At 39.2% G+C, this 26916-nt stretch overlaps 1 protein-coding gene across 2 annotated transcripts in view; it reads right to left on the reverse strand.

The window, feature by feature from the left end:
• The window catches only part of LOC124143379 (cytosolic purine 5'-nucleotidase-like), a 39418-nt gene extending 13020 nt beyond the window's left edge, over positions 1-26398 (reverse strand). Inside the window, exons 1-12 of one of the 2 annotated variants that reach the window (XM_046512337.2) lie at positions 26299-26398; positions 19427-19630; positions 12897-12970; positions 12179-12296; positions 9665-9760; positions 7040-7128; positions 5287-5344; positions 4392-4485; positions 3435-3514; positions 2124-2184; positions 964-999; positions 570-674 (exon numbers count right to left, since the gene is read on the reverse strand). In XM_046512337.2, the coding sequence (XP_046368293.1) occupies positions 570-674; positions 964-999; positions 2124-2184; positions 3435-3514; positions 4392-4485; positions 5287-5344; positions 7040-7128; positions 9665-9760; positions 12179-12296; positions 12897-12970; positions 19427-19524 (909 nt within the window). In that variant the 5' untranslated portion in view covers positions 19525-19630; positions 26299-26398. Of the gene's footprint in view, positions 1-569; positions 675-963; positions 1000-2123; positions 2185-3434; positions 3515-4391; positions 4486-5286; positions 5345-7039; positions 7129-9664; positions 9761-12178; positions 12297-12896; positions 12971-19426; positions 19631-21494; positions 21655-26298 lie in introns of those variants that run through there. The other variant, XM_046512336.2, reaches the window with a different exon arrangement.
• Between the last annotated feature and the right edge of the window lie 518 nt (positions 26399-26916).

Here is a 26916-nt window from a genome sequence, read left to right on the forward strand (position 1 = left end):
CAGAAGCATTGTTTAGGTGATGACATTATTTGCCATTATATACAGTAAGCATCATATGGGATACTAAGTCACATTGCTAGTGATTGGTGAGGTGAAATGGGGTTTTACATCGTGTCCAAGATTATTGAACTTCTATAGCGATGTGCATGCACTTGTGTGTGTGGCTGCTTGTACTAGTCCGGACTGATGCCGATTTATAGTGCTAGCCCACTGAGATACCATGCCGCAGTTTAACATAAATACCCCACTCAGACACAATATACTCCCTCCAAGCCAACCAGTCCTTGTTTTAACACCTTAATGCCGAGCCTCAGACAGAGTAACAACAATTACCATCTTTTAATGTCTTTTGGCCAGGGATTAAGCCCCAAACCTTCCACTCTCCGAGCGGACACTCTGCCAATAGACCACGGAGCAGGTCTGCCCCTGATTGGACACAGGAGTGTCTCATTATGAACATGTGATAATAAACTAATCAAACAACAAATAAAGATTTGCTATCAGCTGGTAGACAAAAAAATAATTTAACCTGGCCCCAACAGACTAAGCGTCACATAGAATTGACCTACTCTATCCACTTGACGGAGAGTTGTCCCATCCCCAAAGAACAGAGGCTTCTTGGCATCTACCACGACACAGTCAAAGAAGGTGGACCACTCCTGCACTGTACCGTCCTACACAAACAGACAAGATGTTTAGACATAACATATTTGGGCTGTAATTATACACCTATTAACGAAAAGATACAGATATTGATGTCACAATGAGCTACACAAACACCTGCATCCTAAGGAAGCATATACTCACATCTGATTCCCTTCAGCAGGTTTTGCATCCACACATGCTAAGAACAGTGCTATCATAACCTACTGAATGCATCTTAGAATTCCCAATAGGACACAAAATTTATCAACATTTACATGTTTATTCCAGTCTGTATGATCAACTGGTAAGAAAACTTACCTCTGATGGGTAGTCCAGCAGGTAGGTCATTATTTTCTGGAGAATAAAAGCAAAACTCTTTGTTCAATGGTAATCCAAAACTAAGGGAAATAAAGAGTGAGTGTGTAGGTGTGTAAAATAAAGTGAGTGAGTGGGTAAAATAAAGTGAAACTAGGGCAAAAGTGGGCAGGGCTCATTAATACCCCCGACCCGCCGAGTGTGTCAGTAGTTTCAAATTAAATAGCTAGGATAGGGTTAGGGTTTGAAAAATTCATAAAAAAATGGAAAATCAATAAAAACAATTTTTTTTCTTTTGACTGCACCCCTCCATATGACACATATTAAAAGTACTAAGTTTGAGATGAATGCACTGACTAGTTTAAGAGAAATCGCGAGGACAAAGTTTTCGGACGGAAAAGGTCGGGGGTATAAAATCAAAACTCCATGATGTTAACACTTGATACTTCAGGGCCAAAATGAGGTCAGTGCCAACAATGGCTGTTCTGTCATGTGAATGAGTGATTGGCTTAACACTTCTTTGATCAGTATTTCAGTTATATCATGTAATAAGTCAGCTGATCTGGGAGGAAAGCCTCAACTGATGCAAGTTGGTTTGGTTGGTTTGATGTTTAACGCCACACTCAGCAATATTCCAGCTTTATGACAGCGATCTGTAAATAATCGAGTCTGGATCAGACAATCCAGTGATTAATATCATGAGCATCGAATCCACGCGCTTGGGATCGATGAAATGCATCAACCAAGTCAGCGAGTCTGACCACTTTATCCCGTTAGTCGCCTCTTATGACAAGCATAGTAGCCTTTTCAACAAGCATGGGTTGCTGAAGACCTATTCTACCCTGGATCTTCACGGGTCAAAAACTGATGCAGGTATTAGATGTTTAGGACTTAGGCAGAACCAATCAGCATGGGACAAACCTAGAAACATCACCAAGGTGAACCAAGTTTCAAACCCACAATCACATGTTTCTGGCAACTCTGCACACCAAATTCTGGCATCTGTGACCCAGGATCGTGTAATAGGTACAAGTGAAATACCCTGATACCATTTACAAAGGATTTCCTCTTATTGGTTTGTCTTGGGATGAAGTAGATTAGCTCAAGTCATACTAGAGAATATTTAAAAAATGCTCTGGTTCTACATGTTCCAGTCAACTTACATCAGTGTAGAGATATTCACTGTTCGTTATCAGCACTGTCTTGGCGCCATGTCTCCTCAATCTGTCAAGGGAGCAAGACACAGTTCATATTTCAGGACCAGATACATCAAGTCAGGACACAAACAAAATGAATACAGAAAGCCTTCCTTCCAGCATGTCCAGACACAATACAAAATCTCAAACAACCTTCCATCTCAGGTTAATAATATACCTTTCATATTCACTGTAGATCTGTGTTTCCTCAACTAACTATGGTCATGTTGGTTGGTTGGTTGGTTTGTTGTTTAACGCGGCACTCAGCAATATTCCAGCTATATGACGGTGGTCTGTAAATAATCGAGTCTGGACTAGACAATCCAGTGATTAATATCATGAGCATCCATCCACGCGCTTGGGATCGATGACATGTATCAACCAAGTCAGCGAGCCTGACCACCCGATCCCGTTAGTCCCCTTTTACAACAAGCATAGTCACCTTTTACGGCAAGCATGGGTTGCTGAAGACCTATTCTACCCCGGAATCTTCACGGGTCACTATGGTCATGTAGAATGTACGATGGAAGGTTAACATGCTAGAAGTGTGGCATGGATTGGGTGATGATCATGATGTTAAACCAAACAGTGATTGACCTGCCAAAATGTCAGGTTGCTGAACAAATACACTCATCAACATTGTTTGAAACATAAGTTGAAACTGTTAAGCTAATGTTTGTTGTATAACGCTGCACAAGCAATATTCCAGGTATATGACGGCAGTCTGTAAATATTCTAGTCTGGACCAGACGATCCAGTGCTTGATATTATGAGCATCGTTCCACACAATTGGGTAATCAAGTCAGCATGCCTGACCACCATCTTGTTAGTCGCCTCTTACAACAAGCATGGGTTGCTGAAGGCCAATTCTCTGACCTGGATCTAATGTAGTTCAACAAAGTAATATTAGCAGTGAAACTAGTACTGAGAGTGAAAAGGTTCACTAAGTATGATGCACCGTGATACATGGCCTTGTATATGATACACAATACATACAAACTTGTATCACGATACATGATGATACAAAATACATACTTTGGGGATAGCTATGAGAGGTTCATCTGCATCAAGATTAACTGACTGTCATGTTAAATGACATTATTTTTTCTCTTAAATTACACAACTATTTCAGTTCATTGCCTTTGTGTTGTCATTCTGGTGTATGAAGAGACCAATGTATCAAGATATGTATCATATCATGGCTTTCTATAGCACCCCTGACAAGTACCCTCCCCAGTACCAGGACTCCCTTCATTGCACTGTACAACCCCTAGGTACCTTTGTAGCAGCAGCGGCAGTCTCTCATCTCGGTGCACGTACTTGTCCATCTCTTTTACGGTCTCATCCTTCAGGGTGCCCTACATACATGACATAATATGGCAAATTCAGTTTTGTACTAACACAAATCATGCAAATGTGAAAACAGTCAAGTACAAATATTCCATCCCCAGAACACTCATCAAATGCAAAACAGGAATATATTGCAATGTTCTTAATCCTTGATTATGAAAACCCAAAATATCTCAGATTGTGCAACTTACACTGCTGTGAGTTGGGACCTACTTCAAATCAATGCATTTGAGCTAATACTCAATACTGTTCCAGCACTGCATGGATCTTGTCGCCTGAACCAGCGATAGAAACTAACAGTTTTAGTCAACTAGTCCATATAATGATAACATATAGTTAAACCCTTAAAAATGGCAAATTTCTGCTGGTCCTAAGGATACCTTAACTATTAGGCAGTTTGGCAAGGACTATAGGACTACTGCCAATTTCTAATGCTGTGAACATGTCATGGAGGTAACTCCCAGTACTGTTGGCACAATGTAGCATCTCAACCAGGAACTTAAACATGCTAAAGACCTGTCAGGTGAGTATAAAATGGGGTTTAACGTCGTGTCCAAGATTGTTATACTTATATAGCGACGTGCATGCACATGTGTGTGTGTGCAGCTGCTTGTACTAGTCCTGACTAATGCCAATTTTATATTGTTAGCCCACTGAGATACCATGCCGCAGTTTAACATGAATACCCCACTCAGACACAGTATACTGACTCCCAGCCAACAGTCCTTGTTTTAGCCCCTTAATGCCGAGCGCCAGACAAGTACCATCTTTAAACGTCTTTGGTACGACGCGCCTGAGGATCAAACAGAGGCTCTACCACCAGACCACGGAGGGGGTCCTGTTGTGTACAAACAAGGACAGCATTGATCTGCTGACTCAACTCACATTGTAATGAAGCCAGTCAACAGCTGAGCGGACATCCTGGAAGATTGACTTGAAAGACATGTACAGTTCTCCACTCCTTACACCTTCCTTCTCCCTGAAACACAAATCTCCAGATCATAAGCTAAGTCATGTTGCCATTCTTTGTGGGTGAGTAAGTGAGTTGGATTTAACATCACTTTGAACAGTATTTTGTGTTCAGTCCATGTGGAAGTTTAATGTGGGAAAAATACCTAAGAAATGCAGGTTGAAGATGTTGACCACTTTGATGAAAAACAGGAGCAGAGGTATAAAACTGCCAAACCTAAACCAGAGCTTGTTCTGGTCTGGACTAATGCCTGATCAATAGTTTTCCCCACTCAGATACAGTATACTGACTTCAAGCCAACCAGTCCTTGTTGTATTCCTTTAATGCTGAACACAAGGCAGGGAAACAAAAAAAAACTCCTTTTAACGTCTTTTGGTATGACATGGCCTGGGTGAGGTGAGGTGAAATTGGGTTTAACGTCGCGTCCAAGCTTATTGCAGTTATATAGCGACATGCATGCATGTGTGGAAATGGCATGGGGATTGAACCACCAACTCTCTGCACTCCTGGGAGTCCCATAATCAGAGAACAGACGTGATTCGATCTGACAATCACCAGATTCTCAAATGACTGAAAGACGCAATTCTACACAGCACACTGAGGTACCTTAGATGCCTGGGCCACCACTTAAGACTTGGAAACCCAATAAACAATGTTTCCAGACCCTCAATCATTTCAATTTGAACATGTGGGAGTAATTATCTGAGTGTGCTTGTAATAACTCATGTTGGCATCCTTCACAATGTTTACAATGTCCTGACCACTAGCAAATAGATCTGAATACTTTGAAAAAAGGCTAATGCTACTTACTTTGTGTAGTGTTGACATGACGTGAAGTAATCTATTATGCAGGCTAACATGTAGGTTTCTGGAATAAACAAACACCAGGTCACCAAAGATACAATAGGGTCTGCTTGCAAGGAGCAATCTTTACACCATGGCCTAACAACCAAGTCAGCAAGCCTGACCACTCAATCCCATTAGCCTCTTACAACAAGCATAATTAATTGCTATACATTTACATACATTAAAACAGTTGAAAAAAGATAATAGTTGACTAGAAATAAGTTAAAGGCCATAGAAAAACAAGAGTCATCAGAAAATGACAAATTTTCTCCAGCCCCCACACTAGCAAATGCACAACTTCAGCCCCTGGTTAATACATGTACCAAGTTTGGATGAAAAATCTTTCGCGGTTTTCAAGTTATGCTTTGGAAACAAAATATTGACAGACAGACAGACGGACAGACAGACCAGATGATGACTATATCCTCTGCCCCCATCCTTCCGCACTATATGCTAGCTAGGGGGAAAACACCTCTCATTTACTGTCTCTATAGAAATACATAAATTATTAAAAATACTATAATAAAAACCTGTTTAAAAGTTATCCTACTAACTCTCACCCTAACTTTTCTTTCCTACCTACTCAACATTTTGAGAAAATAAAAACAATACTTGAAATGTGATTAATTTTTTCTCACTTTTTCTATCTACCCACCATAATTTGGGGCCAAAAAAATCTGTTCACGAAAATAAAAGTCTTTTATGTTACACAATGTTCATAGTCATATTTGCATGCTCCCACCAGAAAAACATCAAGGATTTGATATAAAGGAGTATTTCCCCTTTTGTTGTAACCCCTTACTAACTTAAGACCCATGTTAGACAAAGACTGACACCATAAGCCCTGACCAAGTTACCTAGAAACTTCAGATCACACCCCATAACTTTGTGAACACAAAACACAACTGATGTTTGTTAGTGAAAATGAACCAAGCCAAGTCAAGTGAAACGGTCATCCAAAACCCAAATAGTGTTTAATCTATACTTGTTTTCCAACCAATTCAAACCCTGATGAATACACTGTCATACTGTGCATGTAGCCAGGTGACCCATCTCCTGGGGTCACTCGGGGTCAGTAGGCTAAAAATAGGTCATCCATTATACAATGGGCCAGTCTGTTGAATACAGGCCAAACATGCTTGGCAAGTCGACAATGCATAGCTGTAGATATGCTTGGTCAGCATATCAGTAACGGGTTGGGTCAGTGACCTACAGATGGACTATGACCCATTGACCTACCTGTTTAATCATGTCTACATTCTATCCAAGATGAGGCTGTCAACCCCCATGGGTACACACGATTCAGTGTTCTATTTAGAGGGTGTTCGGAAATCAACAGTATGGTAAGCATGGTAAGCATGGTAAGCAGGACACAAACAAAAATCGTACTTGGTACATAGATTTATAATTCAAAAAATATAATGGTGTACTTAAAAGTTTTATTTATGTTTTCAGTATTTTGCAGTAATTTAATTTCAAATTGCACCATTTTCTCAATGCTTTTGAGATTTGTGCTAGGTAGTATTCAGGATTTAGGGGTGAGCAGTGTGAAAAATAAGATGGTATTCAGGATTCAGGGGAGGAGAGGGTTGGCACCCTCAGTGATACTGGCATGTGACAATAACCTTAGAACATATCAGGGGAAATAGTGTACAAATTCATCAGAATTAACAGCGTTACACAACCCAAGTCCCCTAAACTCCATCTGAATACTAACCTGGGACATTAAATAGTGTGTTGAGCACAAACAGTCTCCTCTCATCCAGAGCCAAGAACTTATTTGGATAAAGCTCTGCCACCTCATTGCTGGAAATAGAGTCAGGCCAGATGGTTCATGGGTTGGTTATGTTACTGTTAGTACAGACAAGATGTTGCATGTCATCAACATAATTATGATAATAATATTAATTTCCATTTTTATCAATTTCATATCACAATAACCACTACATAAGAGTACAATTCTATATCCAATAAATCTGTAATAAGGATTATGAAAGGGTGAGTGCATTTGGTTTAATGAGAAACATCAACAAGGCCAATCTGTTGTGATAGGTATCTTGCATGCCGAAGGGAAGCAACTGTGCATCAGCTGGTGCATAGGGTTTCATAATGTCAACAACTGTGCACAGTGACCAACATGACCAAGAGTGATGGCATAGGGTTTCATAATGCCAACAACTGTGCACAGTGACCAACATGACCAAGAGTGATGGCATAGGGTTTCATAATGTCAACAACTGTGCACAGTGACCAACATGACCAAGAGTGATGGCATAGGGTTTCATAATGTCAACAACTGTGCACAGTGACCAAGAGCGAGTGATTGCATAGGGTTTCATAATGTCAACAACTGTGCACAGTGACTAAGAGTGAGTGATTGCATAGGGTTTCATAATGTCAATAACTGTGCACAGTGAACAAGAGTGAGTGATTGCATAGGGTTTCATAATGTCAACAACTGTGCACAGTGAACAAGAGTGAGTGATTGCATAGGGTTTCATAATGTCAACAACTGTGCACAGTGACCAAGAGTGAGTGACTGCATAGGGTTTCATAATGTCAATAACTGTGCACAGTGGCTAAGAGAGAACGTCACTGATTTTGTACTGTTTTCTGTGTTGATGATTAAAAAAGCAGTCTGTAAAGTTACTATTGACGATGGATATATTTAGAAGAATTGACTTTAATCATGTTTAATATGTTTTTGTGTTTAGGGAGTTCTAAACGTACCAAACAGTTTGTACACTTATGTGTGCCACTCAGATTTACACAGTATGCACACCAGTTTTTACATTTATACCTCCATAATCACAAAAATGTATTGTTTAAGGTAAAAGTATTATTTATACCTCTCCGGACTCATACTTATTGCTTAACTCTACTCATTTCCAAAAGGGAGTAGAAACTTCATGAACCGTGTTCCCGGAGAACAGAGAAAACATCTCACATGAACACACCCCTGGACTGAGCATGTGCACTGGAAGCATGTGACCAAGCCCGGTTACACGTCACTCTCTCATTTCCTGTACCTAATTCGGCCAAAACAGGAAAGTGGGGACGGCTGGGTGGGCGCTTTAATGTAGGAGTCAGGATAAGTATAAAAATATTTTGTACAACAACAAAAAATACATATTTAATCTTATCCTGACTCATACTTATTGCTTGAATCCCATGGTTGGTGGTGGGTGCCAGCCACACATCTTATGTTGAAATCTCTGAGGTAATGGTTGTGAAAACCACATCTGATCTCGAGAAATAACCTTGACATAATTGTCAGAATGGAGCAATTTCCATGTAGCGCAAAAGCAGATGCTATGGCTCTCACTTCATGTGGATTGGAGGCTGACAGAGGGTTAGGGTGGGGGCTAGTCCTGCCACTCTGTAGGCTCAGAAGATTACTGATCTCATTCAGAATGAAGTGGTTGTTCTTGATACTACTGTGGTATTATTCCTAGATAACGGAATGAACAATTTTCTTAGTTTCTGTCGTCTGGAGCTTGATCTGTTTAGGTAGATGCATAAGGCTGGAGCTGGAAATAAGGATAAATCCTCTGTGTCCTCAGAACCTAGGATTGATGAAAGTGGTGAAATATGAAACTGTCAATCTGGCTAACCAGGTAGTCGATTCTTGGTGGAAAAATCCCATCTCAGGCTGAGATGAGCTGATGCAATCTCGCCTCTGTCAAATCGAGTACGTCAGAAATTGATTTCATGAATCTCAGGCATTCTAGCTGCCATGGCTAGGGCTAGTAAAAATAATGTCTTCTGCGTTAGATGTTCAAAGTAGTTCAAAGGGTTCATAAACTTCACTGGTGAGGTTATTAAGTACCACATTCATATCCCAGAATGATACCAGAAGGTTAGAAGAATGTAATCCAAGCAAAAGATTTAATGAAAAAGGGCTAAGTTTGATAGGATGGCTCAGATTACAAAGCTCAGGAAAGTTTTCCCCAACCACCCGGTTGCCGCGAAAATGAGAGAGTGACGAGTAACCAGGCTCGGTCACATGCACAGTCCAGGGGTGCGTTCGGGTGAGATAGTTTCTCTGTTCTCCGGGAACACAGTTCAGGAAGTTTCAAGTACCTTTCAGAAATGAGTAGAGATAAGCAATAAGTATGAGTCATGATAAGATAAAATAATATTGAAGTCACTTCTTGAGTGAGTGTGAGTGAGTGAGTATGGTTTTTAAGCCGCTATAAGCAATATTCCAGCAATATCACGGCAGGGGACACCAGAAATGGGCTTCACACATTGTACCCATGTCGGGAATCGAATATCGGGAACCCATGTCAGTGCCAAGGAATCAATCATATTGTCTCTACCAACAAACTTGCTTACTTACGGTTTGAGAAAGTTGAAACCATGCACACAGACGAGTATGTTTCCATAGGCATCCACCTTGAGAAGGTTACCATACCACTTGTCAAACCACAGTCCTCTGTAATAAATATTATGGAAGGTCAACAAGAAGATATTGTCCTGAAGAACCTAACAGGACACTACTGTCTATCTTATGTAGTACAGTTACACAAGAATGAGATCTTATAACTGCATTCAGAACTTTCATAGGTGTCATTCCATGAGATGATCTTAAAGTGTGCTCTTTGTGTACACAGCTGCACTAGGACAGACAAGATCTACATGTCTCAGACAATCTACTGTTGTCAACACACACAAGCCTCAATTAAAACTGCTCATTCAAGTAAAATAGAAATAATCACTGATAATTGATGACTGAAAATACATCATGCATGGGTAGATTTACAAACTGAAATCATTTAGAAAAGATTCCTACAAAATTGTTCTTTCCAAAAGCTGAAAAAATATATATTTTCATTGAATAAATTTGAGAAGTTTGGAATTATTCGTTTTCACAAAAATGTCAAACTACATTTAATGATGATGAGTGTGTTTGCTTGTCAATTACGGCAAGCTATTGTCCCTATGAGAGTGTAGCACACAGCAAACACTACAATAATATAAAGAAAACCTCAAGTGAGAGAGTGTAGACCACGCTAACATACACGCCCGCCTGTGTCTAGCTGGAACGGCTACTGGCTGGGCGGGTACTGGGCTGGGTAGTCCGTGCCAGCCCAATCTGATCGCCTGTACCACGGAGAGCCTCTTACCGCCTAGCAGACAAACAAGTCATACAGGGCACATTATCAATGTTAGTAGCTGCAGCTAGAGGTTAGTCCCTCTCCATCAATAAAAACTTCAAGTCAGACAAACCTAGGCTAATCCCACTGATCTGACTTCAAGGTTTTTGGCCTTGATGGAAATGCTTGCTTAAAGAAATAAAAGGTTATCAATGTTGAAACAATGTATATCATGGAACATGAGACGTATGAAAGGCGATTTACCAAGTCTGTATCATCAAATCAGCATCTGAAGTTACATGACATCAGGATACTCATAATAGTACAGTTACACTGTAAACAATAGTAAACAATAGTAAACATGGTTAGGCATTGTGCACAAAATGGTTTTCTCTAGTAAATCTTTTTGACATTGATATGTTCAGTTGTATTTGGGTCAAAAGACTCTAACACTTTCATATTCCTAAGAACTTCAAATTGTTAATCATTCCTTCAGTCATTGGGAAATATTGCCCAAGGCAAGATATTCATTTGGAGTTGTGCTCAACTGGTTTACAAATCCTGTACCATTAAAGGCTATTTTTTCTGTTTTTGTCATAAAGACTATCTGGTCTATTTACAATAGGTCCAAATATTATGAATGTTTTAACAATGGGAGACACATAGTAACAATCAACTGCTTGACTCGTCCTAGACCAGTTAAGGCCAAAATAATGCAATGCTATTGGCTTGACTGACTTGTAGGGGTGAAACGATACATCTGTACAATAGTGCATCATGAGTTTTCGTGCGATGATACAATACACGATACATTTTTTAGTAAAACATATTACTTACTACTCGTTTCATGATCCCCCAGCATTTTGTCAGTAAAATATTGCAAAATGTGTTGTAATTAGCGTTTCAAGTACACTTCTAAAAATAGCTGCTACGAACATGTGTCCTTTTGAACCTGCTCTGAAATAATAATAGTCAAGAAGTTTCCATGCGATCTGACCTCAATATGCGTATCGCAATAAGTATCGTATCGGGAACTATGTATCATGACACATATCGTATCTTGACCTTTCTGTATCGTTTCACCCGAACGGTCACGTGGACAAGAAATGTACTATATGCAAATTAGGTTCATCAAATAGTTTCATAATCACATCAAAACTGCTGTCTGGTACAATGTGATGAGTTCAATGTTGTAAAAATAATGTCTTCTACATGGATGATGTAGTTTCTCAGGTTATAAACCTTTATGATGACATCATGCTATGGATACTGCAGTGGATTCTGAGCTAGGAATTCACTGGCCATTCTGAACATGCATTTAGAGTAAAACTGACGCAACTACAGGTCATAATCAGAAAATTCACTCGTATCTGTTGATGCCAGAAAAAGAATCAACAGATTCTCATGAAGTCCATTACGAATCAAGACACTTGATCATGTTGTTTGTTTGGTAACAGCACTGATCCTTGAAACATGTTCCAGTAAATGACATGAATACACAACAATACACTATTACAAGCTGATAACTGGCTAAACACAAGCTGCTCATGATAATATAGATATGACAACTGATCTTACTTTATGATAAATGATAACAGGAAGGATGTGAAGATAACAGAATATCACACTCCAGTCCATAGTGGCATAAACATGAATAAAACAGGAATAAAAATACATACGTAATGAAAACATTCACCTGCTGGGAAACATCATCAAAACTGATGAATCACAAAGCGTAATTTCATCTTCCAACTCACCTGACAGGAAAGGAGGGGTCATACTCAAACACTCCGATCTCCTTGGGGTAGCCAATGGTCAATAGCCTCTGTTTCAAGAGGTCAAAGCTCATCGTCTCATACTGTGGTGACTTGTACACTGAAACACACAATCACAATACTTTACATAACTAATTCCTTCACTTTCAGAATTTGTGCCCTATTGCTTATGATGTCATTAGACATTTTGATCAGAACTAAATGAAATATCATGAGCAGCGAAAGTTGTTTCAGATCAGTTGAGCTAATTACTTATACATAATACTGATGTACTTGTAAATGGACAAGCTGCAGCCATTCTTCTCCCCAACATCAAAGCTCAATGCATCTGAATACTGGCATTCACTGACTGAAGTTGGGACATGGGTGGCTCAGTCATCTAAGTTGCCACAATTCGGTGTACAGAGTTGCATCCCTCGTGAGTTCGAATAACAGATAGACCCCGATTATTTCCCAGTTTGTCAGCACGATACTAATGCTCATGGGTTTCACCAAAGTGGTAAGCTTCTAAGACCTGCATCACTTCAGGGTTCCCTCGCACATAAAGCTGACACGCCGTGATATAACTGAAATACTTTTCAAAGTGGTGTAAAACCAAACTCACTCACTCACCCACTGAAGTAAAGTCAATGTAAAAGCTACAAAATGCAGACACCCATCTTCTACCTTTTTAATCATGCCCATAGTGTAAATTCCTCACCTGCAAGTGTATAGTCCATGTCAAAGCCAAAGAACTTGATCTTCTCCAGATGCAGGCTACGGTTGACAAAGACTCTGAAACAGATGCAACTCAGTCACAACCAAGTGATTATAGTCATGACACAAGCACAGCAAGATGAACATATTCAGGGTTACAACCAGTATTGTTGAGGAGGCCAATAGAACAGTGTTACAGGACAAAGCTAAAGGACAAAGCTAAAGTACAGAGCTACAGGACAGAGCTACAGTACAGAGCTACAGGACAGAGCTACAGTACAGAGCTACAGTACAGAGCTACAGTACTTTCACTTGTCTAGTCAGTGCCAAGTAATAGATAAAACACGAGTGCCAGTACTTTATGGGGATAAAGGAGATAACTACGCGATAAATCTCAAAGAACAATTAAGAAACGAAGCGTGGTTTATTTCACAATAAAACATTGTTCTATCATGATGTCTTTTCTGGAGATTCAAACATGTGCTTGCAACTTGATGACATATATTGGACAATGTTATTTTTGAGAGGGGAGTGTATAGTGACTTGTTCCCCTAGATGTAGCTGGGCAACGTAGATCAATGCAAAGGCCGAACGATTGCTTCCAAAAGTGGGATTGATATGACAATCGATATTGGAGAAAAGGTACAGATAATTGATGTGAAAACTGTGAGAATATGCAGAAAAGACGAAATGTAACCTCCCATACATAAAATGGACTTGTCTGACATTGCACTGGGCTATACACAGAATCATCTAGCCACTCTCAAATGCCAATCAACCTGATCAAGGGCAAATGTCAGTAAAAATAATAAACATAAGATTTCCTAAATCAAGTCATGATAGTAGGACCAATAGTGAACAAATCTGTTGTTTGCCCCATTCTGCCTGGCAAAGGAACTGAAATGTAAATCCACAACACTGCCTCATGTCAAACATATTTACAAAAGAGGCTATGCTGAACAAATATCCATATATCAGATTTCACTAAAACATCCCATTACAACAATTACATTATTGTGTTTAGCACAATGAGTTGTGACACAAGTGCAGCTAAACAGGAAGGGCCTAAAACAGTCTGGGTGATTGCATCATTTGCCTTGTAATTGCTCACACATTTGAGTAAGTGTTTGTACTGGTAGTCCTGTAACGATCCGCTACAGTTCAGTTCTTGAGTTAAATAAAGTCAATGTTAAGCGCTTGCTGTTTAATATCTCCCTCACAGAAGTCTTGAAGTATTGTAATTTGTATACAATCAAATGTCAATGCAAACAAGCATGGAAACCATTTTCAGGGATGTGAGCAGGTTTTGCCCAAAAGAAAGTCAAGTCAAATAAACAAAGATGACGGATGCAGTAAAATTTCAAAAACAGGATCGAAAACAGGACAATCCACGACAGTTGTCCGGAAACACAATAATATTTTTCGGAGAAATTTTTTTTAATCTTTGATTATATTTTTATGAGGAAGATGATTTTTTCCCCTGCATTTTATACACAATTAGTTTAAGTGAATTATGCGCTATATTTGATATAAATGCAGGGGAAAAAATCATCTTCCTCATAAAAACATAATCAAAGATTAAAAAAAAATTCACCAAAAAATATTATTGTGTTTCCACTTACCTTCACAGCATGTTTATCTTGCAATAAAAGTATCAGTTTGAGACAGAAACCTACCTTTCCGTTTGTCTCAAATCATGTTCAAGGCAATAAATCTGTTCAACTGCCACACAATATACTTTACGACAACTGTACATTTTGCAAAATAAATTGAATTCTTCAACTGAAAAAACAATATATGATCAACTTCCAGTTCCAGTATGGTAAGTTATTTTTATCTACATGCCTTTACACCATTAATGTGTTTTAATATAGTGTAGCTGAATAATCCTACTGCTTTTGGATGAGATGTGACACCACTATCATGTAAGCATGAGTGAAAGTAATGTTTGTTTATTGATACCGCACTCATCAATATCACAGCTGATATACCCTGTAACAGCAGCCTGTAAATAATCTGTGGCTGGATCAGACAACTAGTGATTCAGGGTTGGAAATTGACACTAGTACAAATTGCTGTGGGCTTGTACAAATTTTCAAATTTCTCCATTGTTTAACATTATTATGACATTTAAACTAACCCTGTGATTGATGTTATGAGCAACTCCCCATGTCATCAACATGATCAAGTTAGACAACTCGCAACCTATTAACCCACCACACCCTGATGTCTAAACCATTAAATCCCCTCTTACAGCAACCATATGTTGCTGAAGACTTACTTAGACACATTGTGACCAGTGGGTTTTACCAAATGTTCTACAAATATCTACAAATAATTGTATGTAAACATATTCATTTGTATCATTGTAAATAGTGATTGTGACTACACCATCAGGGAATGACGACACATAATCAACCAATGTATAACCTGAAACCAGGGTTACAAATTAAAGTTTATTTTCACTAGTATGCAAAAATCATTATCCATCAGGTAAAAGTGGTGGTCTGCCAGGAAATGTCACTAGTCCTTTCTTAAGTTCACTTGTCTCGAACCAGCAGACTTATGTTAATCTTGAACTCTGCCTAACCCATCTTCAAATCCAGGGATCTTTTGGTCTGCTCAGCCAAGTACTACTATACCTGGGATGATGTAAGGCCAGGCCCGTTCCCAGTGTTAAGCTGTTTAAAATAAATAAAGTTACTTGAAGGAAATTAGAGAGGGCTGTAACTTGTAAAATGTTCAGCAATATGCTTAACAAATCTCTATATTACAGTCTTCTATTAATCTGTGCAGCAGAGGAAAATTTACACAGTCAGGTGTGTATACTGTCATATAAATACGCGAGAGACTCGTTAAGTTTGAAGACGTGAAAGTTTTAATAAATAAATCTATTTTTGTAATTTTGAGTGATAAACATGATTAAAGCTTAACGCCGCATCAGCAATTTTGCAGCTATTCGTGGCGATGTAATGTGTCTGGGTCACTTCTGAGCCTTTATCAACATTACACTGGGTCAGCATATGTGAGTTAATATCTATACATGTTGATATGATTACCAGGGTGGAATTAATGTATACAGATAACAATTTCAACAATGAAGCCAATAAGATTAACTACATGTAATTAATTAAGCTGCTGTGAAAACAGCGTGGTGAAGCAGGATGTGAGAACAAAAAGTGACTAGGGTAACAATGTATGACAATGTTACATCATAACAATGAAAGTGTCCATTTGGGGGGCAATGATTGTCTACAGCACAATTGACTAAAAATGCTGGGCAAGTAGATGCCTTGTTCCCTCTTATGGCTGGCTTGTTTCTTTGGAAATTTACTAGTTTCATGCAGTTTCCCTTTTTTCCAGTGATTCATATTTGTGTTGAGAATTTTGGTTTCTTGCCAGTAATATTGTGGTCAGGATTGTTGGGGTGCAAGAAGAGGGCAGTTTTCATATCAGACTTGGCAACAGAGTTCTTGTGTTCCTTTCTTCTGGTGGCAATGGGGCATGAAGTCTCTCCAATATAATTGTCTCCACTGCTACATACGATCACATCCACCAACCCTGAGGGTTTTGGGGTGGATTGGGTGGGACCTTTACCAAGGCATTAGGGCTGGGACGAGTCCAAATTTACTACCCGCGTACCGGCCCCCCTATTACCCGACCCTACCCGGGTACCCACTGCAAGTCTCAAGAGTAGGGAACAAAATGTCTGATTGGTCATTGTTTTACCACAGCCCTGGCTAAAACTATTTAGATACATGTATCAAACAATCAGATCATGCGTTCACTGAAGTTGACTGAAGCTTTATCTTTACTAAAAAATGTACAAGTCAAAAGGAATGTGTGCATCGTCAGAAAGAAATGCGAACATTAGCGACTTGTTGTGTAACCATTGAGCTACAGTGAGTTTTTGTCATTAAACAATATATTACGTGACTAACCACGGGTCTGGGTAGTCCTGTGGGTACCTGGGTCCTACTCAGGACCCTACCCGAGTTACCTGTCCCAGCCCTACAAGGCATCTATCTACCCAGCTATGTATCTAACTCAACAACTATTCAAATAAATTACTGTCTAAATCTATATTCAGCTTGTTAAGTGATACTGGATCAGTGTATTGGATCACATCTACTTTGTTTTAAATAAATTTAGTTGCAAGTTAATCATAACCAACCTGACCCATCGAGCTACAATTATTATTCCAAGAGTCAAATATCAATCATCATTGTGTTATTCTTACAAAGTTAACAGGTCAGCGTTAGAAATTGGCACTAGTCTCGTAGTCCTTGCCAAACTGCCCAATAGTTAAGGTATCATAAGGACCAGTAGAAATTGCCATTTTTAAGGGTTTTGCTATATGTTATGATAATAAGGACTAGTGAACTAAAAATGTTAGTTTCTACTGCTGTAACTAGATTCAGCAGCGTTTTCATGAACATCAAGTATGCCTAATTAAATACCATCAAGTTGAGTTGTTAACTAAAGATGTGTGTTTACAAAAGCAGTCAATATCTAAACTTTCCCGAAATTCATGACAATAAATAACATTATTTGTTTGTAATGTTAGGAGTTCAACCTGGTTGTTAATAATAATAATGTTAAAGTCCGATGCTCTAACGATACTTACCTCACAGAAGTCGTTGAGATGTCCCAGTAAAAACAACCACAAAGATCCGTCAAAACAGTTGTAAAATGGTATCGCGCATGGCTTCACCACACAGAAATGTCTGGTAATGTTTCTAACATGCAATCAGCAGCCCAGCTCGTCTTACATAAATCAGTAAGATAGCATTGCCAATGCATCGATGCAATCACTCAGGCTGTTAGAACTGATGAAAAGAAATTACTGGAAATGATAGGTTATTTTGCAACAATGATCAATTGCTGAAATCTACTTTCAACATGTTCAAAGAGTAAGCAGACCTGTCAACCCCTCATCATGACAATGTGGGAGATTTGACTTCAAAATGGGGGAGATTTGCCTCCAAAGGGGGAGATTTTTAAGATAGTGAAGATAAGATAATTTCCAACTTTTATTTTTAATAATGTTACAAAGAAAACCAAATATTTTGAAACAATAAATAATCAATAAGTTTCTTATACGTACAGCTTGCTTAATTTCCGTTTGCATTTTCCTCCTCCAAAAATAAACCCAGCACAATCTACCCATATAACTTTCGTTCAAAGATCATCTCAGATAAACGCAAACAGATATTGAAATTTCACAATCGGTAGCTTGACCAGTTGATGACGTGTTCAATCCGACCAGTTGTCAGGCTTCGTTACGATGCAGGTTTTCTGAGTATTTGGCGCGATGTTGGTTACAAAATTCGCCAAAGAAATATCAAATGCATTTTTCCTGACGCAACATCATCGCCCTTAATTTCAATAAGATATACTGGTTTTTTTTCTGTCTGCAGTAGTCTGTTGACAGTCCCATTATTTCGCTTCTTAAATTTCCTAGAAATGTTCACGTTATTCCATTCCAAGAAATGTATGCCATATTTGGAAGTACTATTACGTTTTACTACAATTTATGAATGAAATGAGTCTCGTTGTCGTTGTTGACCTTTCTGACCTTGACGTGTATTAATCTCATTGGTTGACTAGTACTGTTGTATGCAAATTAGATTGTAGATCGGGGACGCAAGCAAACTATTAGCCAATCAAATCGTGTAAAATAATCACGATACATTCTCACGAAATTTGATAAAGTTCTGTTTTGATATTTTCTGTGCACACAAGTCACGATGTCAGTCAAAAGGAAATTTATAAGTTTCACTTTAAACTTTGACTTTGAAATCCTAGCTGTGAGGAAGCGTGATCGTGTAACTCATTGTTATTTCGACTAACGAATCAACCGATCACGCATAGTGTTGTTTCTGAAGACGGCGCTTGTAGGACATATTTTGTTTTCATTTCCAAGAGTTCAATGACGTAACTTTGAGGTATGTTGATGTTTTAACAAAGTTTCTGACAAATCTGATAACCAATAAAGTCATGTATAACTGGACTGGCCATATGTATCTACGTTCTTAAATTATGGAAGAATAAACACGCTAAGAACATGAAGACAACAGTTCATTTCATGAAGTGATGAATACTTGGCTGATTTTTCATTTCAAGTTCAACCCTTCAGGCACCTGTTAGGACTACCTGAGTTTTCTTAACAGTTTACATTGTTCAATCGTTCACCATATGAATTTAATTACCAGTTGATTACTGGACAAAGGCCCATCTGGGTCCCCCTGCGGGTGGCTGTGAAAAGGGTTGCTAATCCGGGAGCCTACCGGACAGATCGGGACGCAAACTTCCCGTTCATTGTTTTTACTCACGGGACAATGGAGGCGAATTTTTTAAATAATGAAAAATTCTGTTTTGCGGGAGAAATAGTCCATCTTGGGGGAGACTGGGAGATTTCATCAAATTGCGGGAGTCTCCCGCAAAATGCGGGAGGGTTGACAGGTCTGAGTAAGTATTGTCTCAGGAGAAAACGAAGTGATGCACATGCAAGAAGTTACCGCCTACTCTCACCTGTGATGAGGCTCTCTCCTGTATCTGCGAGGACAAGGCTCACTGGTGTTATGGACGCCATTGGTGCTGGCACCGTTTGCTATGGCCGGAGCAGCCATGGTGTGCAGGTAGGAGTAGAGCTCAGGCAATGTACAGATCTTGAGTCCTCAAACAGTGCTCGCAGGTGGACTTGGAACTCAGAGCTTCAAAACAGTTCCGATTTTTCTGCAAAACATCAGACAAATGAATTATTATCTTCTTCTTCTGTGAAGTTCTACATGAACCACTAATTATTTATTGTGTAAATCACTTTTTTCCTTAGCCAATTTCCTGTATATTGTTTAACAATAACAAGAGAAAAAGACATATAAACATGATCATGATGATAAAGGCGACAAAGGATGTTAAATAAATGCACCACTGGAATCTTAAGGTTTTTAATTTAGCAACACTGTAACCATGGTAACAAGTACAAAACAGGTTAAGTTCATTCTCTTGTTACATTTCCAAATTTTCCAAATTGCAGTGTCAATGCTCCATCATCATGATCAATTGTCGATAAAGAAAGAACTAACATCCAAATAAAAGAAAGCTATTTGCCCTTCACACTAAACATTGTGGTAAGAATACTTACTAAACAATAATTGGTTCTTAAATAATAAATATCAACATGATCAAATCATTTAATTGGATTCAGGCAGACTAGCTCAATTACACCATGTGTGTCTGTTTGTGGCTGCTTGTACTCATCCGGACTGATGCCGACTTATAGTGCTAGCTCACTGAGATACCATGCTGCAGTTTAACATGAATACCCCACTCAGACACAGCATACTGACTCCGATCCGACCAGTCTGTGTTTTAGCCCCTTAATGACCAACGTCTGACAGGCTAACAACAAGTACCATCTTTAAACAGCTTTTGGTATGACGCGGGCAAGGATCTAACCACCGTTATTCCTCTCTCCGGGCTCATGTCACAAACAGACAATTATGACATAGTGCTAAAACTGAGCAATAGAAAATATCTTGAGTATCTTTACGCCAATATATAGTGTTAAAAAGTAAGGATATCCTGGGGTCCAGGGTCATAGCCAGGATAATTAAACGTAAGCAAACATCATGAACATGATGGACATGTTCTTTCACATAGAATGATTATCAAACACAGACCAAACACATGCAGGCCTGTACAATAAATCTAAAACAGATATCCCCCCTCGTTCTGGACATAACACTCAGAGCAGATTGACCATTGTGATCAAATCCAGATATCCTCAAATATTAATGCAACAAGCAAACACAACACTATAGAACCAACTCATCAATGAGAATCTTCACAACCAGGTCAACCTGTTTCATTTTCTAAGATTCGCGTCTAAGATTATTGCACTTATATAGCGACATGCATGCACATGTGTGTATGTGGCTGCTTGTACTAGTCCGGACTGATGCCGATTAATAGTGATAGCACACTTAGATATCATGCCCCAGTTTAACATAAATACCCCACTCAGACACAGTATACTGACTCTGGGCCGACCAGTCCTTGTTTTAGCCCTTTAATGCTGAGCGCCAGACAGGGTAACAACAAGTACCATCTATTAACGTCTTTTGGTATGACGCGGCCGGAGATCGAACCCCGTACCTTCCACTCTCCGGGCGGACGCTCTACCACTAGACCACGGAGGCGGTTCATTTTCTTAAAACTGTTTCTTAATTACAATTTTGTAACAATTTTAAATTGTCAGCATTTGGCTCTTGTGCTACTTAGTAGCCATGCTACAGGTCCTAAAGATCTGTGCCTATAGTATTTGAATCCAGAGGTCTCCTAAATCACAACTTTTAACATAAGACTCAGACTTTCATGCTTAATCAAACAGTGAAACTTTCGCTACCTTTCCCATAGTGGTAGAAACAGCTGGAGGTGACTCATCCTATAGCTCAGAGCAGCTATCCTCAAATAATAAGGTTATTAGGGAGAAATCACAACCTTCAGATCAGATTCTAAAATACAAAATGCAGAAGATGACAAGATTCAATATTTGAGATTTGCCCGGTGACAGTAAGCATTGGGTAGTGTGAGTTACCTGAAGTAGGATGCAGAGCCCCTGTATGATGATCGAACTATAACACACTGACACACAACTGAGTTCTGTACATCTGTGTTTACAACTACTTCCTCAAGTACATAACATGGGTGAGACATACAAGAGGGAAAGTAACAGGCCTACAAAGCAGCCACTTGCTGCAGAGCTAGGGTAACCTGATCTATCTACTCCTGAGAGGAACACTCAGTGATCATGTGATCTCCAGATATATAGCCCATGTAGACGCAACACTTACTCCACCTCTCCGTACTCTGCCACCCTGACCCACATGTTCAGTCCATGCTCCTTCTGTATGCCCTCAATATCACATTAATTACTAAGGCAGTCTGCAACTCTTAACACCAGACCGGAGCCTTATAATAGCTATCATTATTATCAATCACAATTGTCAATATATTTCTATAAAAATTCTGAAAACCATGTTCAGGCACATAGACACGAAAACATTTTAACACAGGCTGCAGCATCTACTTCTATTATTCCAATATGCTACTTTAGCCACTAGTGTCCCATACAATAACACTAAAATCTAATGCAAACATTTTTGACACAGATTGTTACTCTGTAAACTCTGAAGTTCCGAAAGATTTTTAATAAAAAATACATATGAACTGATGATACAGCCACCTATGCATACATAAACAACCTAACAAATGGTAACAAACAAAAGGTAGAACAACAGGATGATGGTAATTGAAATTAACAACATCATCCTACCTTACCATGAACTGACAAGGTTGGTTGGTTGGTTTGCTGTTTAACGCCGCACTCAGCAATATTCCAGCTATATGACGGCGGGCTGTAAATAATCATGTCTGGACCAGACAATCCAGTGATTAATATCATGAGCATCGATCTACCAATTGGGATCAATGACATGCATCAACCAAGTCAGCGAGCCTGACCACCTGATCCCGTTAGTCGCCTTTTACGACAAGCATAGTCACCTTTTACGGCAAGCATGGGTTGCTGAAGACCTATTGAATAACTATTCTACCCCGGAATCTTCACGGGTCACTGACAAGGCTGAGTAAAATGTCCATTGACATAAGGTAAGCACTGTACATCATTGTCATTTGTAACCCAAATTCAAACAATCATAGACATGATAGATGATATTCCTTACTACTCTTTGAGTGTTTTAGCTCTCATGAAGTGATAATCTGAGGAGTGAGTGAGTGAGTATGGTTTTACGCCGCTTTTAGCAATATTCCAGCAACATCATGGCAGAGGACACCAGAAATGGGCTTCACACATTGTACCCATGTCGGGAATCGAACCTGGGTCTTCGGCGTGACAAGCGAACGCTTTAACCACTAGGCTACCCGACCGCCCCATCTGAGGAGTGAGTGAGTAAGTATGGTTTTACGCCACTTTCAGCAATATTCCAGCAACATCATAGCAGAGGACACCAGAAATGGGCTTCACACATTGTACCCATGTCGGGAATCGAACCCGGGGTCTTTGGCGTGACGAGCAAACGCTTTAACCCAGCGGTAGAAACTAACAGTTTTAGTCTACTAGTCCTTATAATGATAACATATAGCAAATCCCTTAAAAATGGCAAATTTCTACAGTCCTTATGATACCTTAACTATTGGGCAGTTTGGCAAGGACTACAGGACTAATGCCAATTTCTATCGCTGTTTAACCACTAGGCTACCCGACTGCCCTAATAATCTGAGGACAATCTCAATAAAATAAAATCTGTTACCTCTATGCACAAAGATCTGTCAATATCTCAGCATATTGTAAATGTTTGTATCACATCATAAACATCTTCAACACCAATACAGGGATAGAAATTGGCACTAGTCCTGTAGTCCTTGCCAAACTGCCTAATAGTTCTTGTGGTCTAAAACTGTTAGCTTCTAATGCTGTCAATATGAAACATAATTGTAAGATGTTTTAACACCCGGTTGGGCTGGGACGAGTGAAAATTTACTACCTAGGTACCAAACCATCTGTTACTCGACCCTCCCAGTTTACCAGCTGTTGGTATCAAGAGCGGGGAACAAAATGTCCGATTGGGAATTGTTTTACGATGCAACTGGGGCCCTGGCAAAGACTAGTTTGATACACGTATAATACGATCTGATCTTGCATGCATTGAAGTTGACTGAAGCTTTATCTTTACTCAAACATATTCACATAAACAGTCAGAAAAAAATGTGAACATTAGCAACTTATAGTGTAATGACAGAGTCTTATTGTTATTATCGTTAAACAATATATCACGTGACTGTAGGTCCAGGTAGTCCTGTGGGTACCCTCCTTGGTACCTGACCCAAGTACCCGAGTTATCCGTCCCAGCCCTAATATCTGGGTAGAATATTTTGACTTGTCCTAGCCCTAGTGCAAATGACCAAAAACAATAGTAGTATGTTACAAATAATAGTGAATACACAAAAACATTGTTAAATTTTTGATATCATAGAGATTAACATTTATTCGCCGCAAACGAAAGGAAAGGAAAGACTTTGTGCTCCCTCCCAAAGGTCACACAAGAAATATGGTGCTCTGATTGGCTGAATCTCACATACTTTCAAGTTTGACATTTGTGGATTGGACAAATATCAACTTTTAAAAGATGTGCATGCGCTACTACCCTCTTCTGGGAAAAACTAACTGTTTTTGTCATGATCATGATTGGAAAGAAAAGTGGAAAGAATATATATAACAATGTGATGATACAACAGCTATCACCTTATGAAGGTAGGATAAACTAGATGTCACATGATCAGAATCATGTGTGAGATAAACAATTTTCAGTTACTTTAACAACACTAGAAAAACAATTCAATTAATACAATTAATGTCAATCAACACTGCTATTCAAACAACACTGACACAGAAGGACTGTTGCCATATCGCCAACCTGGGCGATAAATGTTTTCATTGGGTGCTTAATTAACTTATGATGATAATTACATAGCCCCATCTAAAAGTCATGATATTATATCAATAAACGAAAATAGAAATCATATCAATACAAACACAGAAATTCTATGAATACCAAAACTCGCAATAGATATGTGTACCCTACTCACACGCATGAGTCCCAAAGAGAGACAGGTCAGACGAAAATACTAAGGCAGATGGTGAGGTGAAAGGGGGTTTAACGTCGCGTCCAAGATTATTGCACTGATATAGTGACCTGCATGCACATGTGTGTGTGGATGCTTGTACTAGTCAGGACTGATAGTGCTAGCCCACAGAGATACCATGCTGCAGTTTAACATGAATACCCCACTCAGACACAGTATACTGACTCTGAGCCCCTTAATGCTGAGCGCCAGACAGGGTAACAACAAGTACCACCTTTAAACGTCTTTTGGTATGACGCGCCAGGGATTGAACCTCTGGACCTTCTGCTCTACAGCTTGACCACAGAGGCGGTCGCTAAGGCAGAAGTCGACCGCTTAAACACTTAAAGCAACAACATTTGTTGGTTTGTTGTTTTACGCCACACTCAGCAATATTCCAGCTATATGACGGCGGTCTGTAAATAATCAAGTCTGGACCAGACAATCCAGTGATTTATATCATGAGCATCGATCCACGCAATTGGGATCGATGACATGCATCAACCAAGTCAGCGAGCATGACCACCCGATCCCATTAGTTACCTTTTACGACAAGCATAGTCACCTTTTACGGCAAGCATGGGTTGCTGAAGACTTATTCTACCCAGGAATCTTCACGGGTCTAAAGCAACAACAACAAACATTAGTGAGTATTGTTACTATGATAGTAATTTTTATATGTTATTCATCATGAATTTTACCCAGCACAACAGGACTAGTATCGTCGGATCATAGGTTTTCGGACATTTTCAGACAGCCATGTTTATCTTGTTTACTCGCGCTATAACAGGGGTTGTAGTATCACACAGAAATTGCAAATGCTCTGATGATGGCTTGTTCTTAAGAGACAGTAGTCTTTTATGAACAAATGAGATGTTTTAAGTTGTTCATATGTTAAGAGAGAAAACTGTTTCTTAAAAGTTTGAAAACCAATGGGGATACCAGCTGCAGATCTATCTAGCTGAATCACAAAACACTTGTACGACAAAGTCAACAATATAGATTAGAAATGATTCATTTACAAAATATTGTTCCGATAATTACTGGAACATTCTGTGGACTTGATCATTGCGAATAACTCCATATGAACAAAACAATATGTACACGTAGATCTAGTCTTTGAATGGCATTTAGAAGTGATACACATAAGCAGTGATAAGGAAGAAAGTTTATGGATGTCATATCTTCTTTATTATGAGGTATATATATGCATGCTTACGCCTTCATCAGGTGAGATCACCCGATGAAGGAGTAAGCATACACTCCAAAACGTTGTGTTCCTCATAATAAAAGTTGACATCCATAAACTTTCTTTCTACTCAATTTCCAACAACGTCAACGCCTCTCATGTCTAGGCCTATATGAAAAATTGAGACTAAATGGTGCAGTTCGATCTGAACCAAGTGACCTCGCCAATCCAGCTTCGTGTCTACCCATAACCTATTATCCCACAAGCAAATGATCATGTTTGCCTTGACACGAATTACACATAATATTAGTTTAATCTAGCAACAGATCACTGTCATAACTGGACTGCACTAGGTCTCCTCCGAGCTATCTTTCACTAGTTTCAGGTCAAAATCGCCTTCAAATGTTCAATGAAATCACACTTTTACCTTACTGATAGCCCAGAAATAACTACAATTGCAATAATCTAATCTTCAAAAGAAATCAGTGTATATATGTGTGTTACTCACATGTCTACAGAGGTAGCACTATTCTTATCTAGTACGTTCTAAGGGGTAAAGCTGTCAAATGTCTAACGCAAGGTGTTCTTGCCTTATCGTCAGCTGTTTGGCGCAGTGATATAGAATCTAGGTCATCTGCCATAAACATTAGCGTAATTGGCATTACTTGTAGTCCTGAAGCATAACTTTTGGCTTTCAAAAGCATCAAGATTGGCAATGAATTACTAAGAACATAATACATAGACGTGTGTGAATGTATATTGAGAAACAATAACGAACTATTTTGCAAGACAAAGCTCCTTACAGCGCGTGACACCTTCATTATGCTCTCGGTATCATCTTGAGCTCTGCGAACGGGATATCACGGTGAGGAGCTTGATGGCGATACTGATATTAGACTGGGTTCCTGTCTACCTACACTACATTATATTCTGTAAAGCCTGTGGCATGCCGTTTTTTGTATCAGTCTGTGGCATGTAGTTTTCTGTATCAGTCTGTTTTGAACATTTACATACGTACATCCCGCCAATCTCTCGCATACAAAACATACATACAGAAGTGACAGTCATCAGTTTGTATGCTCCAAACTTGATTATCTACGTGGCGCATTGATAACCCTGAAATCAT

Source organism: Haliotis rufescens, unplaced genomic scaffold (genome assembly GCF_023055435.1).
Source record: "Haliotis rufescens isolate VD_foot unplaced genomic scaffold, xgHalRufe1.0.p SCAF_108, whole genome shotgun sequence".
NCBI lineage: Eukaryota > Metazoa > Mollusca > Gastropoda > Lepetellida > Haliotidae > Haliotis > Haliotis rufescens.